Source organism: Ananas comosus, unplaced genomic scaffold (assembly GCF_001540865.1).
Source record: "Ananas comosus cultivar F153 unplaced genomic scaffold, ASM154086v1, whole genome shotgun sequence".
In the NCBI taxonomy this organism is placed as follows: domain Eukaryota; kingdom Viridiplantae; phylum Streptophyta; class Magnoliopsida; order Poales; family Bromeliaceae; genus Ananas; species Ananas comosus.
Window position 1 is genome coordinate 4,568 of NW_017891438.1, and position 13,469 is coordinate 18,036.

General features: G+C 39.1%; 2 protein-coding genes across 2 annotated transcripts; one reads left to right on the forward strand and one right to left on the reverse strand.

Moving 5' to 3' along the window:
- Window positions 1-2,407: 2,407 nt before the first annotated feature.
- On the reverse strand, window positions 2,408-6,390 carry LOC109704929 (lipoyl synthase, mitochondrial). The gene is made up of 4 exons (XM_020225696.1): window positions 5,807-6,390; window positions 4,212-4,423; window positions 3,017-3,396; window positions 2,408-2,736 (listed from the first exon to the last, which is right to left on the reverse strand). The coding sequence occupies exons 1-4, from the start codon at window positions 6,259-6,261 to the stop codon at window positions 2,599-2,601; spliced, it is 1,185 nt and encodes a 394-aa protein (XP_020081285.1). The 5' UTR covers window positions 6,262-6,390; the 3' UTR covers window positions 2,408-2,598.
- Window positions 6,391-6,826: 436 nt separating this feature from the next.
- On the forward strand, window positions 6,827-10,544 carry LOC109704930 (5'-3' exoribonuclease-like). Its single transcript, XM_020225697.1, has 5 exons — window positions 6,827-7,176; window positions 8,150-8,274; window positions 8,697-9,011; window positions 9,320-9,489; window positions 9,869-10,544. Exons 1-5 carry the CDS (start codon window positions 6,886-6,888, stop codon window positions 10,252-10,254), a joined length of 1,287 nt encoding a protein of 428 aa, XP_020081286.1. The 5' UTR covers window positions 6,827-6,885; the 3' UTR covers window positions 10,255-10,544.
- Window positions 10,545-13,469: the final 2,925 nt, after the last annotated feature.

Here is a 13,469-nt window from a genome sequence, read left to right on the forward strand (position 1 = left end):
AAGAGAGAGATCAGAGTGTGATGTGAGTCGGATACTACGGGTCCGGGGGCGGGACGAGACGAATTGCGGTTGGGGAGCGGCGTCGTTCGGTCCACCGTCCCCGCGGTGGAGGGAGAAGGAGTATATTCGCGGGAGCATCGTCGAGGGCGCCGCGAAGGCGCCGCCGGAGCCCGCGCTAAAGAAGTAAATTCGTACAATGAAGAGAGCTATCACAATTCCCATATTCCACTTTAATACTTTTTTTTTTTTGTTGACTTTGGGTCAAACAAGGTTTTTTTTTTTTTTTCTCATTAGACTACAGGACCTGGAAATTCGTACTTGCTTTTTATTTACTAGACCCGAATACTGAATACTAACCAGGAAGATTAACGGAACGACAACGTCGATTTAACCCATACAATACTACGCAAACTTAAACATATTAGTATAAGTTAGTTAGAGGATGTCAAAGCAATTTTTACTAAATGGATTTAGTTATCACAGTGTTGTTTGATTCAGCAAAATAGCCCTAAAATGTACGTCATCTTTAGTGAAAACCCTCTGTTTTCTACGAAGGAATCCTGCAAACAAAAAAAGAAAAAAAAAAAAAAAAGAGGAGCAACAAAAAATGGTGCACCCAGCATGTATGTTAAAAAAGTACCAGATGATCTAAATCAGTAACTATTTCAATTTATGAGACCCAAGTAAATGAGATTTATTTGCTCTCAAGAAGAGTGTTGACTTATCCCGTGTGTTTGAAACTGAAATGGTTGGTGGTGGTGATGTGACGGGGACAGGAGCTCGAGCTAGGGATTCGGCGAAGAGGGGGTGCAGAACGGAAGGAGAGAGAAGAAGGAGAAGCGCAGAAGGGGCAGTGAAAAGGAAGTGCATACCTGCTATAAAGATCCTCTTCCTCTTCAAGCAGCACAGCAGCGCACACGCACAGCGCAGCAGCAGCAGCTGCAGTTTCAGCCTAAGAAAGGATCCAATGAATAAATGTCTATCCTATTTAATCCTCTCTCTCTCTCTGTCTCTTTTTCAATGTGTTTGGAATGGTGGTTGTGTGTAGCTTCTCTCTCTGCTGGTGTACTAGCTTTATTTGACTCTGGGACTACTGACGCAAGTGTGTGTAGAGGGGGGTGAGGGCGGGGCAGTTGGGTTGGGGGCCTGCATGGAATTAAAAGCTAGCCCTGTTTTTGGTGAAATCCAAACTAGATTCTGTTTTTTCCGAACTATATCTCCTGCTTATGCTGTGATTGGTCAGGGCCAATGTGCAGGGTCTTATCTTATCTTATGCGATACTTCCTCACTTCATTCATCTTAGAACTGCTTTTTAGCTTTCCACAATTTTAATGTTTCTGATGACAATAGGTTTCAGTGAATCCACTCTCTTCTATCTCCCCTTGTTGGACGCTTCTTGGAGTTGGGCCCTCAAGAAAAACCTTATCTTGTATGATCTACATCTCTACATGCCTACATGCTGAGGGGGCAGAGATTCTGATCAGGCAGGAACTGCATGACAATTAGATTTATTAATTTTGGAAAAGCTACGAATTGAACACTAAGTTAATGCATATGCTCAATCAATAACACTCCACCAAAATGACACGCATAATAGAGCAGCTGGAATACAGATTATATAGAAATATACCTCACTTTTATTTTAAAATTGTTAATAAAAATAATTATAAGCATCTTATTACGATTAAACAACACACGATCACTTGGAAATTAAATTCCAAAAGAAGCCTGAGATATTGATTTCGATGCACTGATATTTTGGTGGTTCGAGTTTCCGAAGTTATAAATCTAACTTGTATGTCACTGCAAGACTTCATTGCTCGACACCATGTGGGCATATGACACCACTGGCTAACGACCCAGTGAAAAAAGGATCGGATCAATTAAACAAATGATATAAGGTTAATTTTATGCTGGTTCACTCAGTATACAACTTAAATAGGCAACAAATCATAAATAAGTACATACCAAGTTATCTTAGCAGAGATGATCTGATCTACTTACCATAGAGATTACGGTACTTTCATATATATATATATATAATTAATATATATATATATAATATATATATAATATATATATAATATATATATATATATATTATATATTGATATATATATATATATATCCGGCTCTGGTTTCAGCAAAAATTTAATACTACGAAGTTTTGCACCGTTAGATTTAACCCTTTGATTATATTTATCCGTTAGATTATACTATTCAACCAGCCACCCACTCAACCCTAGGAGCCCATATCATCCTAACTGTATATTTCTCAATCACCAATAGCTTGGTGTTATTAATAATATTCCAGCCTAGTTCTATATATATATATATATAAAAGTAATTAGTGATCTAATCACCACCAGAGAGAGAGAGAGAGAGAGAGAGAGAGAGAGAGATTCAATATTCCAAAAAAGCATTCCCCTGTTACTATTATCTTTAATTCAGTTGAACAACAAATATCAGAATTTATAAACAAAGAGATTGGTAGTGAGTGTACAAAATAAGAACAAAAAAAGCAGCAATTAATACACTTCAAATGAAATTTTGGAGGCACATAAGTGGAGATGATATTGTTATATTGCAAAAAGTCTACTAACTTTGTTCAAGCTGAGGTCCGTAATTTCCAAGAGGAGCTTTTGCTCGATCAGCTTCGATCATAGCCTTGATATAAAACTCGCCTGCTTTGTACGACGAACGAACCATAGGACCTGAGGCAACATATCGGAATCCCTGCAAAATATAAACAAAAAATGAAAAGGTACCACGTTATCACAAATCAAAAGCTTATAAGCTCCATATAAAACATAACAAAAATAATAATAATAAACAACATACATATTCTGCAAATCTGTAACAGTATGCTAGCAAGTGGAAAAATAATTTCAAAAAACATGCAAACAACAACTGTAATTATCTTAGCATGCGAAAAGCATGCAAGTTGCATGTAGAAGAAACAAGCTTCGAAAGATTTCAAATCATTTAAGCGTAAGAATAGGATATCAAGAAATACCATTTCCATTCCAAGAGACCTATACTTCTCAAAAGCTTCTGGTGTAACATATTCAGACACTGGCATATGCCGCTTCGACGGCCTCATGTACTGGCCGAAGGTCATGACATCAACTCCTGCTGCTCTCACTTTCTCCATCGTGCTGATTACCTGATCAGGTGTTTCTCCACAGCCCAACATAATTGACGTCTTTGTGAGAGTGCCCTCGGGAGCATATTCTTTTGCAATTTTAAGGACATCGAGGGACTGCTTGAAATTTGCACGGTAATCTCGCACCACACTTTGTAGCTCTTCGACAGTCTCAATGTTGTGAGCAAATACATCCAATCCAGATTTGGCTACCTTCTCTACACAGCTTGGGTCTCCTCGGAAATCGGGAACTGCAAAAATGTTTATCTTATAAGAACTAAGGGACACTGATATTCCAATAAAGGATAAGAACATAAAAATATTAAGAATAGTCTCATAAAATTAAGGGAAAACTTCAAATTTCCGCCCCTTTGGTTTCATGTTTTCTCACTTTAGTACCATGTGGTTTAAAATGTATCACTATAGCACCCTATGGTTTCGTTTTTCTCTTTTCGTTATCCCCTCCGTTAATTTTTCCGTTATAATCACAGGGTACTAAAATAAAAATTCGGTAAACCACAGGATACACCACAGGATACACCACAGGATACTAAAGTGAATATTCAATAAACCATAGGCGAGATATCTTTAAATTTTTTGTATATGATTTAATAGATAGTTAACAGAGGTGCTGACAGAAAGAGAAGAATGAAACCACATGGTACTAAAGTGATACACTTTAAACTACAGGGTACTAAAGTGAAAAAGTGCAAAACCACAAAGGTGGTATTTGAAGTTTACCCTAAAATTAATCCGCTTGATATACTGAATTACTGACCAACAAAATTAGGGGCAAAAACAACCAATAATAGCACACCATGCTATTTCTTGGAAGAAAAATCTATAAATGTACTTAAACTGTCATAGACATGAATAATAGGCATGATAAACAAGTCAAAGAGAATTACAACAATAATACGAAAGAGCATTACAAAAGCAAATAAGAATAAACACAGTATCTGATATATAAAGTAATGTCTAATACTGGATGTTGGTATGCCATGTTTAATACAACAAAATACTTCTACTGTATAGTTAATGCACAAAAAGAACATATAGTGCGTACCAAGTGCCTCTATTAGCATTGTCGGCTTTAGAATCTTTAGTGTTTGCACTGTTTCAGCAAAATGGCCACTTCCTTGATCAGGCAAGTCATCTCGGTCAACACTAGTGATCACCACATAGTCCAAACCCCAGGAGGCAATTGCTCTAGCAACATTAGAAGGTTCATTTGGATCCGGTGGGGGAGGAGTACGAGATGTTTTCACGTTACAAAATCTGAAAAGGATGAGACCAAAACATCAAGCTCTCGGATGCTTCAAATATCAACCACAATTACAGTTAATGATTTGCAGGTACTGCACTACCTTCATTAAAGTTTAGAACCTGTTTATAGTTTTGAGAAGACCAAAGGACAAGAAAAATTAGTAAGGTTTTATTTAAGGCTTCATCCAAAGTTTCTACAACTACAAATATATCGATAAAATAAGATAGCAACTATACGCCATTAAAAGTACCTACTGCTTGTTCTTACGAGATGTTGCACATATAGGGCATAAGTCATACAAGACAAACAAAAGCTAAAAGTCTATTTGTAGATTCTTATTGATAACCGAAGCCACATACAATTAATCTCCACAATGTTGAGATGCTAATGCCAGATCATATGGAACAATAGACTCTTGAAACCTGATAAGGTGGATCTCTGGAAACTGCAAGGACTCAGCACAAACCTCATAACCATTTAATTTAAGCACAAGAACTTCTAATAATGCAATTGCAAAGTTCTTGTTCAGCGATCATCATCCTAATTATCATAGACAGATCATTATAATTCTGTAACTTCTTCAAAATTGCTGATTCACTGCGAACCTACCATATGATATGGAAACATCTTTACTAATTTCTACAATGTAGTACAAACAAATACATAATGTGCAGGTAAGCAGAACTGGCGCATGCAGTCATCAAAAATACTTGGCACATCAGATTCATATATTTTAACATGAAGAGTATGAGCATCAATCCACATTAGCAAACAGCTGCAACTTTAAACCCAAATCAATGCAGCGCATAATTCACAGCATGCCAACCATGAAAAGTATGAGCTTAAGATTAACATTATACTAGGACTTTGTGACGCAAAACTCAAAAACTTTATACAGCATGAGTGCTCCTCTGCATTGTATTTTTGGCAGCTTTTATATGCCCCCTTAACCGTAATTTACTAAAGTTCCCATTCAAAAAAAACAGAAAGAGACTCATTAGTTGCTCCATCATATGCATTTTTCAGACAACTAAGGCCAAGTAAAACTACGAGTCTTCATAACATATCACCTTATCTTATCAAAGAATTGACTAACCATTTTGATTCACAATCACAGTCCTTCCCTGGGAACAAAAGTTTAAATGGGAAATCCTTCAATTAAAACAACTCAACCTTTCACAAAATTCATCTTGTCTTGATCATAAAGTAGTAAACTCAATTCAACAACCACAATAATCTAGTTTTCGCGGATCAGTAGGCCAAATTTTGGGGGAAAACCACAAAATTTACTTCAAACACGGCCATAAATCATGGATTCCATTCCGCTAATCACAGGAGGAAAAATCAGCAACAAAAAAGTAACAAATCAAATCGAATTACAAAAGGAAACTCACCTGCAACCGCGGGTACAAGTGTCGCCGAGGATCATGATGGTGGCGGTGGCGGTGCCGGTCTCGCCCCCGGACCAGCACTCGCCCATGTTAGGGCACCGCGCCTCCTCGCACACGGTGTGGAGCTTCAGCTCCCGCAGCTTGGCCTTGATCGCGGCGTACTTGGCCCCCCCGGGGATCGTCTCCTTCATCCACTTGGGCTTGGGGAGCGGCCGCTTCTTCGTTCCCACCTCCACCGAGTAGACGAAGTTGGAGAGGTCGGGGGCCTCCGCGGCGAGGCGGAGGCGGAGATCGGCGAGCCTGTTCGCCGCGGGAGGGGGAGGAGGGGAGGGGGAAAGGGTTTGGGAGGAGGGGTCGCGCTCTAGGGTTTGGAGGGGAGGGGAGGGTGCGGAGGAGAAGGATCGGAGGAGAGAGGGGAAGCGGGGGAGGGATTGGAGAAGCTCGCGGCGACGTTGCATCGCGCCTCGGTCTGCGTGTGTGTGTGTGTGTGTCTCTCTCTCTCGCTCCCTCTCCTTCGAGGATTCGACCGCTCGATACCAAAGAGCGTGGGCGACGGTGGTTTTGTTTGCCTCAGGCTTTCGACCGAAGAGAATGGTTTCCATCTCACGATGGTAGTAGGATCAGGTGAACCCATAAGGAAGTACACTTGCTGCACCACGTCACTCCGTGCACCACACACTTGGAGCCACTCAGTTTGAAGAGAGTAATGATTATTCATATATATATATATATATATATATATATATATATATGAATATTGAATTATTATTCAGATTGAATAGGAATTGAATTACTGGTCCAATAAAAGGTTGAAGAGAGAGGTGCACCAGATGACATGGTGCATAGGTCGCAGCGGAATTTCTCTTTGAATGTGGGTTGAGCGTGGAAGGTCCACAATCAAACGGCTGACTACTTGTTCTGCTTATCCTTACGCCGCCACGTGCCCTCGTGGGAATCTTAAAGCACCCGCAACCTCAACCGGATCGAGTCGCTTATTATACGTCCAAACCCGGTACGTGTCCCGTGTTCCAAAAAAGCTTTTTATACTTCATCGCTTTCCCGTTCTCTTATCGACGATCGCCATGGGAGGTGGAGATAAGAAGAAGAAGAAGAAGAGGACGAAGTCGAAGAGCAAGAAGCTCTCCGGCGAACACGCCCTAGCCTCAAGGTACGTCAACGAATGGGTCCTCCACGCATCCTACGCTTCTCCTCTTCCTCTCTCCGCCGCCGCCGCCGCCGCCGCCGATGAGTTCTTGCCCCCCGAGGCCCCTAGGGTTCCCGATCGTGTCGTGTTCGAGCTCCACTCCCACTCCAAGCACAGCGACGGGTTCCTCTCCCCCTCCGCCCTTGTCGAGAGGGCCCATCGCCATGGGGTAATCATAAACCCTCCCTCCGAACCCTTCCTTTGCTGTTTGATTTGGCTTTGATGGTTTTGATGTGTTGGGTGCTCGATTAAATGCTTCAACGGGTGTATTGATTGAGGTTGGTTGCGTACGGTTGCGAAAAATGCGAACTTTTTGATGTTTTAGTGTTGTTCTGGGGAAAAGGTGTGTATGTTAGAAGAGATGGTGGAGTCGTCCATTGTGGTTTAGTGATTACTGAGCTCAGTTATGTAGAATTCTCCTTTTGCTGTGTTTAGGAGATTTGTATGTAGGTGATTATTTTGTGATGTTTTAGATAGCTTTCGCCTCAAACTTTTTGTTATAACTCCCTAGTGTTATCTACAAGAGTCTCTCCCTTGTTCTCGGTCGAGTATTTCGAAACCAAAATTTCGATGTCTCTTGGTATGCATGTTCAACTGTACGTTCCATGCTCATTTATGGATAAAAGTATGATTAGGAACTTATGTGAACTTTGTAGAGAACTTATAAAAAAAAAAAAAAACTGTGAAATGGTCCATAAATTTGTTGATTTTGTTTATTGATTCTGTCAAAATGGATAACAATCTCCAAATGGGAGAACTAGGGATGGCATACTTTCTTTGATACTTGGAGTTGGGACATAAATATGTTGTTCTTAATATTATTGCAAATTTTCTTATTAAGTATTAGGGACATATGTTGATCGCGTATATGTTCAACTCGCAAAATTGGACCTCAACTTATTTAGAACAAAAATCGCCTATTTGTTTAACTCGCGAAATTGGACCTCAATTTTTTTAGAGAAAAAAAAAAAAAACACATTCTATACTACTTATGCCATCAAATTTAAGTTCCGGATCTCGCTGCATTTTCAATGATTGTCATACATGACTGGAGTTTGCATTTCATTTGTTTTTTTTTTTTTTATGTATAAAGGCAGAACAAAAGAAAGACTCGTAATAAAATAGTCTCTTGTTCAGCGCAGGTGAAAGTTCTCGCTCTAACCGACCATGACACAATGGATGGAATCCCGGAGGCAATGCAAGCAGCTCTCAAATTTGGCATGAGAATAATTCCTGGGGTTGAAATAAGTACATTATATTCCTCAAGGTAATTAAAAAAAAAATCTCCTTATTGCACTAAAGTGAATTTTACTATCCTCGATTGGTATGTATATCCTCTGGCTCCCAAAAGTGAGGAATGATATGCTATTTATGGGACCCTGATCATGAAAATAAGGTTTAAAATAAGGTTTAAAAGGGGAATGAAACCTATTCTTTATTTGGCTTCACCTGTTATGTTAGAAAATCCCATCACTAGAAACTATTTATAGGGGTTATCGTGTTTTTCCTCATTGGCGTAACTATGGCATTTCTTTTTTTTTTTTAAATTTGAAATTTCCTACCTGAAGAACATTTATATTACGAAGATAATGCCTCTATTCCAGCTTTGGAGAATTATAGGTTATGCATTTTATTCTTTCTGTCTTCTAGAGATTTTCTCATTGCTCACTTAGCTTGGTATTCTGAAAGGGAGATACCTGGAAATGGTGAGCCTGTTCATATCCTTGCATACTATGGTACATGTGGACCTGCACCGTATGAGGAACTGGACATCTTGCTATCGAATATCAGAGATGGGCGTTATCTCCGTGCGAAGAATATGCTGCTGAAGCTAAACAGATTGAGAATGCCGGTTAAGTGGGAGACTGTCGTCAAGATAGCAGGTGAAGGAGTAGCTCCAGGACGGTTGCATTTGGCACGGGCCATGGTCGAAGCCGGCCATGTAGAAAATCTGAAGCAAGCCTTTAGCAAGTATTTGTATGATGGCGGTCCTGCTTATGCCATGTAAGACTGCTCGACTTGAATAATTACTGGGACCTAGGTGCAATTTTGCCGTAGCTTCTAAAAATCAAAAGCTTCCAGAAACTATGAAGTAGGCTAATAAAAGGCCTGCTTTGCTATGCCAGGAAGTTAAAATGAGTTTTTGATTTGAATTCTGCTTGCACGGCAGTAGAAACTCCTGATGAGATTTTAGTGAAAATGTTGTTACTCTTCTTTGGATAACTCTACTCAAATAACAGCTCTTTAGAAGCTCGAAAGCTGGCTCTGAAAAAAGTTCAATGCTGCAATTACTGATATTATATTTTCCTCAGGGGCAGTGAGCCATCGGCGGAGACTGTTGTGCAGTTGATCAGTCGTACTGGGGGTATATCAGCTTTGGCGCACCCTTGGACATTAAAGAACCCTGTTGCTGTTATTAGGGCCTTGAAATCTACTGGCCTTAATGCGATGGAGGTTTACAGAAGTGATGGAAAAATTGCTGGTATGGTTTGTTCACTCAGTATGCTTAAGATATTAGGTTCTTGTGTCTCGGTGCTAATTTGACCTGTCCAATGCTTGGCAAGAAAAATATTCTGGAGTTTTTAATGCAGCAATAAGCTGAAATGAGCTTTTAATGAGCTTTTAGTTTGTAATAACAGAAACTGCAATTTGAAGCTTCGGTTTTAGTACAGTAAAAGCTGCTTGGAGCTGCTCTGCTTGAATGGTATTTTTATAGAAGCTCTAGCCAGGCAAAGCTGGCCCTAAAGATAACATAGTGCTTAATACGTGGCAGAAATTTTATTTTTTTTATTATTTTTTTATTTTGAAGAATTCTAGGCTCCCTGTGGATCACCTGATTTGAAACCTGTATTCTTCCACAGGATTTAGTGAGTTAGCTGACACATACGGACTTCTAAAGCTCGGAGGTTCGGATTTTCATGGGAGAGGTGGGCAGGATGAATCTGAGCTGGGTAGCGTTGGTCTTCCGACTGCATCAATATACGAGTTCTTGAAACTAGCCCGCCCAGTTTGGTCCAATGCCATGAGAGATATACTATATAATTTCGCAGAGGACCCATCTGAAGCGAATCTAGAGAAGATGTTGAAGTTTGGAGTGCAAAATAAACTTAACGGATACTCTTCATCGAGTTGTGTTGGCGGAGATGCTGTTGACCTATGTCTCTCTTCATGGTTAGCGACTCACGAGGACATTGAACTCGAAAATATCAGACTAAAACTTGCCAGTAATAATCTTGTAATCAGATAGTTTCTGATGTATCTCCTTTTTCTGTAATTTTCACTTGTCTTAAACGCTTTTTTTCCTTTTGATAGCTCGATGGCATCTTTTAACAACCACCATCAGAGCTATTAAGAATAAAACTATTGCTGACTCAAAATGGAAAACAAAATATGTGGTAGAGGACTACTAGGCATTACTTGTTCTATCATTATGAAGGTGCACTCAAAGTGCTTATGTCGCCGTTTAATTTGAATTTTCATAGCTCTTTGTTATCCAAACAAGCAAGCAGGTACTGTTCTCTCTTTGTTTTGTTTTTTCTTGTTTTTTTTTTCGTCATGTCGTTAAAATGCTGATATCTGTCTATGTTATGTCACAGAAACTAGAAAAATTACCAGTATTGCTATTGTTTGTTCTATTCATTTGCTGGGTCACAGTAGATCATACATGACATGCTAATCCTGCCCACATAATTGTTACAAAGTAGATATTGAAAGGGCTTGCCTGTATTTTCATCTTAGCCATTTCAGCTTAGAGATATCTCAGCAAAACAAGAAGTGAAACATCTGATGTTTCGAGAGGAGAGATATCTCAGCAAAACAAGAAGTGAAACATCTGATGTTTCGAGAGGCTTACGCATAAGTCTCCATCTATCATTTTCCTCATCAAAATGTACATATAAAGTCAACAAAAGAAAATCGTCTAGGACCTTTGCATAGAACATGCTAGCCTCTCTTGTCATTTTTCGTGCACGTCCCAATTAATCGACTGTAGTTGCAGATAAGATGTTTGCTCAGTACCCATCCTGACAAGTTTGTGCCCATCGTTTAGTATTAGAGCACCGCAAAGAAGTAAGAAGGAGAAAAACGAATTCCCATTGCTTTGATTAGACCTTCTACAGAATTCTTTGTTTGTTGATTTTTATTCTAAAAAGTTTTGAATAGCTATAATTAGCATGAATCGAAATTAGATTTCTTTAAAATCAAAAAATAAAAATAATTGAGAGAGAGAATAGTAATATACTACGGCTTCATTCATTTTTTCAGAAAGAAATGATTTTGCACCTATTTTTTTAGTTAGTTAATGGTTATAAAATCAACAGTTTACTGTGGACCATCAATCCTTAATCTTTATCTCAGATTTGAATTTGTCTAATAACAATTGAACACTGTTTAATAATCAAATCCCAAAAAAGGGTAAGAATTTAACGCCACTGGAATAATAATCAAATAAAAATAAAACGCTCACAGTCCAGGGGCGGTGCGAGTAGAGTGCGACCGTGATCGTATTTTATGTCTTATTATTTTAAAAAACCAAAAAAAAAAAAAAAAGAGAAAAATATCGTCCTTTCTAGTTCACCTCACGGCGCAGCGACACCTGGACGACGAGGACGGCGTCGTAACGGCGACGACGTAACGGTGCATGGGCACACGCGTCGAGCTCACACGCCCCTTGCGTGTACCTGGGATTCACCAGAGGCCACCACGTGGACGATAACGTTCGCTCTTCGCGACGACCGAGGCCAAGTGGTGTGGGGCCCAAACCGCTCTTATTTTTTTAATGAAAAAGCGGCGACCTCCTTACCCGCCTGCTTCGGGTACCGCGAAAAGTACCCCAACAAGTTCCCAATTTAGGTGTTTGAAAATTTTATATCACGATTTACTGTTTCACTTACATATAAAAATTAATAATAATTATTATTATTTGCTTTTTGCCATGCCCGTAGGTTTGTTGGAATTTTTTTTAATTTTTATTTTTGGTTTGAGAGTGCTCGGGGGACACATTTGAGTAGATGGTGGAGAAAACATGAAAATTGATGTGCTCTTGTGCCGCTGGATTAGGCATTTGTAGAGAGTATCAGTGGGACCCTGAGAAAAGAACCCCAAAATGGGACCAACTGCATGTCACGTGGCCTTGCCTCGTATGGTGGGGCCCGCGGCCTATTTTTCAAAAGATTTTAAAATACACCGACAAATCAAATGGGTCATTCCAAATTAATTCGTCATATCGTAATTATACAAAATTATTTTTATTATTTTTTTTGAAAAATATATATATAAATAATTTGTTATTATTGATATGGTGTAAGTGTGATACAGTAAATTTTTTCATTTCATACATAAAAAAATTATTTTTAAATAAAATTTAGTATCAAGATGAAATTATTATATCTCTATTATAATATTAGCTTAAAACTTCGCCATCCGAGAAAATTAGTAAAATAGTCACACTGCTTGAAAATTTATATTATTTGAGTGAGAGATGATTTATAAAAACTGTTCTAGGAAATATTTCACGTGAATTTTAAAACTATTTAAATACGGATGAAAATGCTCTCCACCACAGGATCCGGCCAAATTCGACCCGACCCGGCCGGAACGGCGGCTCCGACCTCCGTTACGGCCGTGATAACGGAAAGCCTCGCACTGGTCCCACCCGCTCCCAGATCTTTCCGCATCTCTCGCCGAAATTTTGCATGGACCGCGGTGTATAGACCGAGGTCTTGGAATTGTCCGCCTCAAAAAATAGAATATAAGAAAAGTTTATTATGAATTCTTGATCATAATTTTAATTTGTAAAACTCAAACAGAAGAAATCCTATGAATGATGCATTCCTAATTAAAACATCTTGTATATCAATTTCATCATCCGATAAATATAAGAATGCTTCGGATTTTCAATTATGAAATCGACAAAAATACAATATATATTTTACTCTTAAATATTTAAATAAATATACTTTATGCCAAAAAAAAATCACTAGTTAAATAGAATGTTTATTCAACAAACATAATTGATCTTGATGATCTAATTATCAATTAAAAATCAGAGGTGGGATCTTACTTTTTTGTAATAATTTGGTATGCTAAAATTTTGCACAAAGGAGAGCATGGTCTAATAGACCATGGTCTAATAGACCTTGGTGTAAGGAAAAAAAGAAAGTCTCTCCTTGGACCCACCGCGCTCACTTTTGGGCCCCACTCCTCTCGTCTATAAATAAATGTCTGTAGGGATTCTCTCCGTTCAATCCTCGCTGCTTCGAGAGCTCATTCTAGGATCTCCTTCTCGATTCCACACTCACCACCCACCCCTCTTCTTCTTCGCCGCTCTCTTTATTTATCCTCGTTTACCTCTGGAGTTTTCAGGTAATTTTGCAGTTCCTCGCGCTATCTAATGATTCCTCGTACCTTTCTAAGTTTAGATGCGAGTTGTAGGGTTCGATTTGGCTTTATCTCCAATTTTCG

What these genes read in the sequence shown, in the direction of transcription:
- LOC109704930 (XM_020225697.1), top strand. Translation starts at nt 6,886, where the DNA reads ATGGGAGGTGGAGATAAGAAGAAGAAGAAGAAGAGGACGAAGTCGAAG. An exon ending in AGAGGGCCCATCGCCATGGG is followed by an intron (nt 7,177 to 8,149) that starts GTAATCATAAAC and finishes TGTTCAGCGCAG; the next exon opens with GTGAAAGTTCTCGCTCTAAC. An exon ending in AGTACATTATATTCCTCAAG is followed by an intron (nt 8,275 to 8,696) that starts GTAATTAAAAAA and finishes GTATTCTGAAAG; the next exon opens with GGAGATACCTGGAAATGGTG.
- LOC109704929 (XM_020225696.1), bottom strand. Translation starts at nt 6,261, where the DNA reads ATGCAACGTCGCCGCGAGCTTCTCCAATCCCTCCCCCGCTTCCCCTCT. An exon ending in ACTTGTACCCGCGGTTGCAG is followed by an intron (nt 4,424 to 5,806) that starts GTGAGTTTCCTT and finishes CATCCTTTTCAG; the next exon opens with ATTTTGTAACGTGAAAACAT. An exon ending in AATGCTAATAGAGGCACTTG is followed by an intron (nt 3,397 to 4,211) that starts GTACGCACTATA and finishes ACATTTTTGCAG; the next exon opens with TTCCCGATTTCCGAGGAGAC.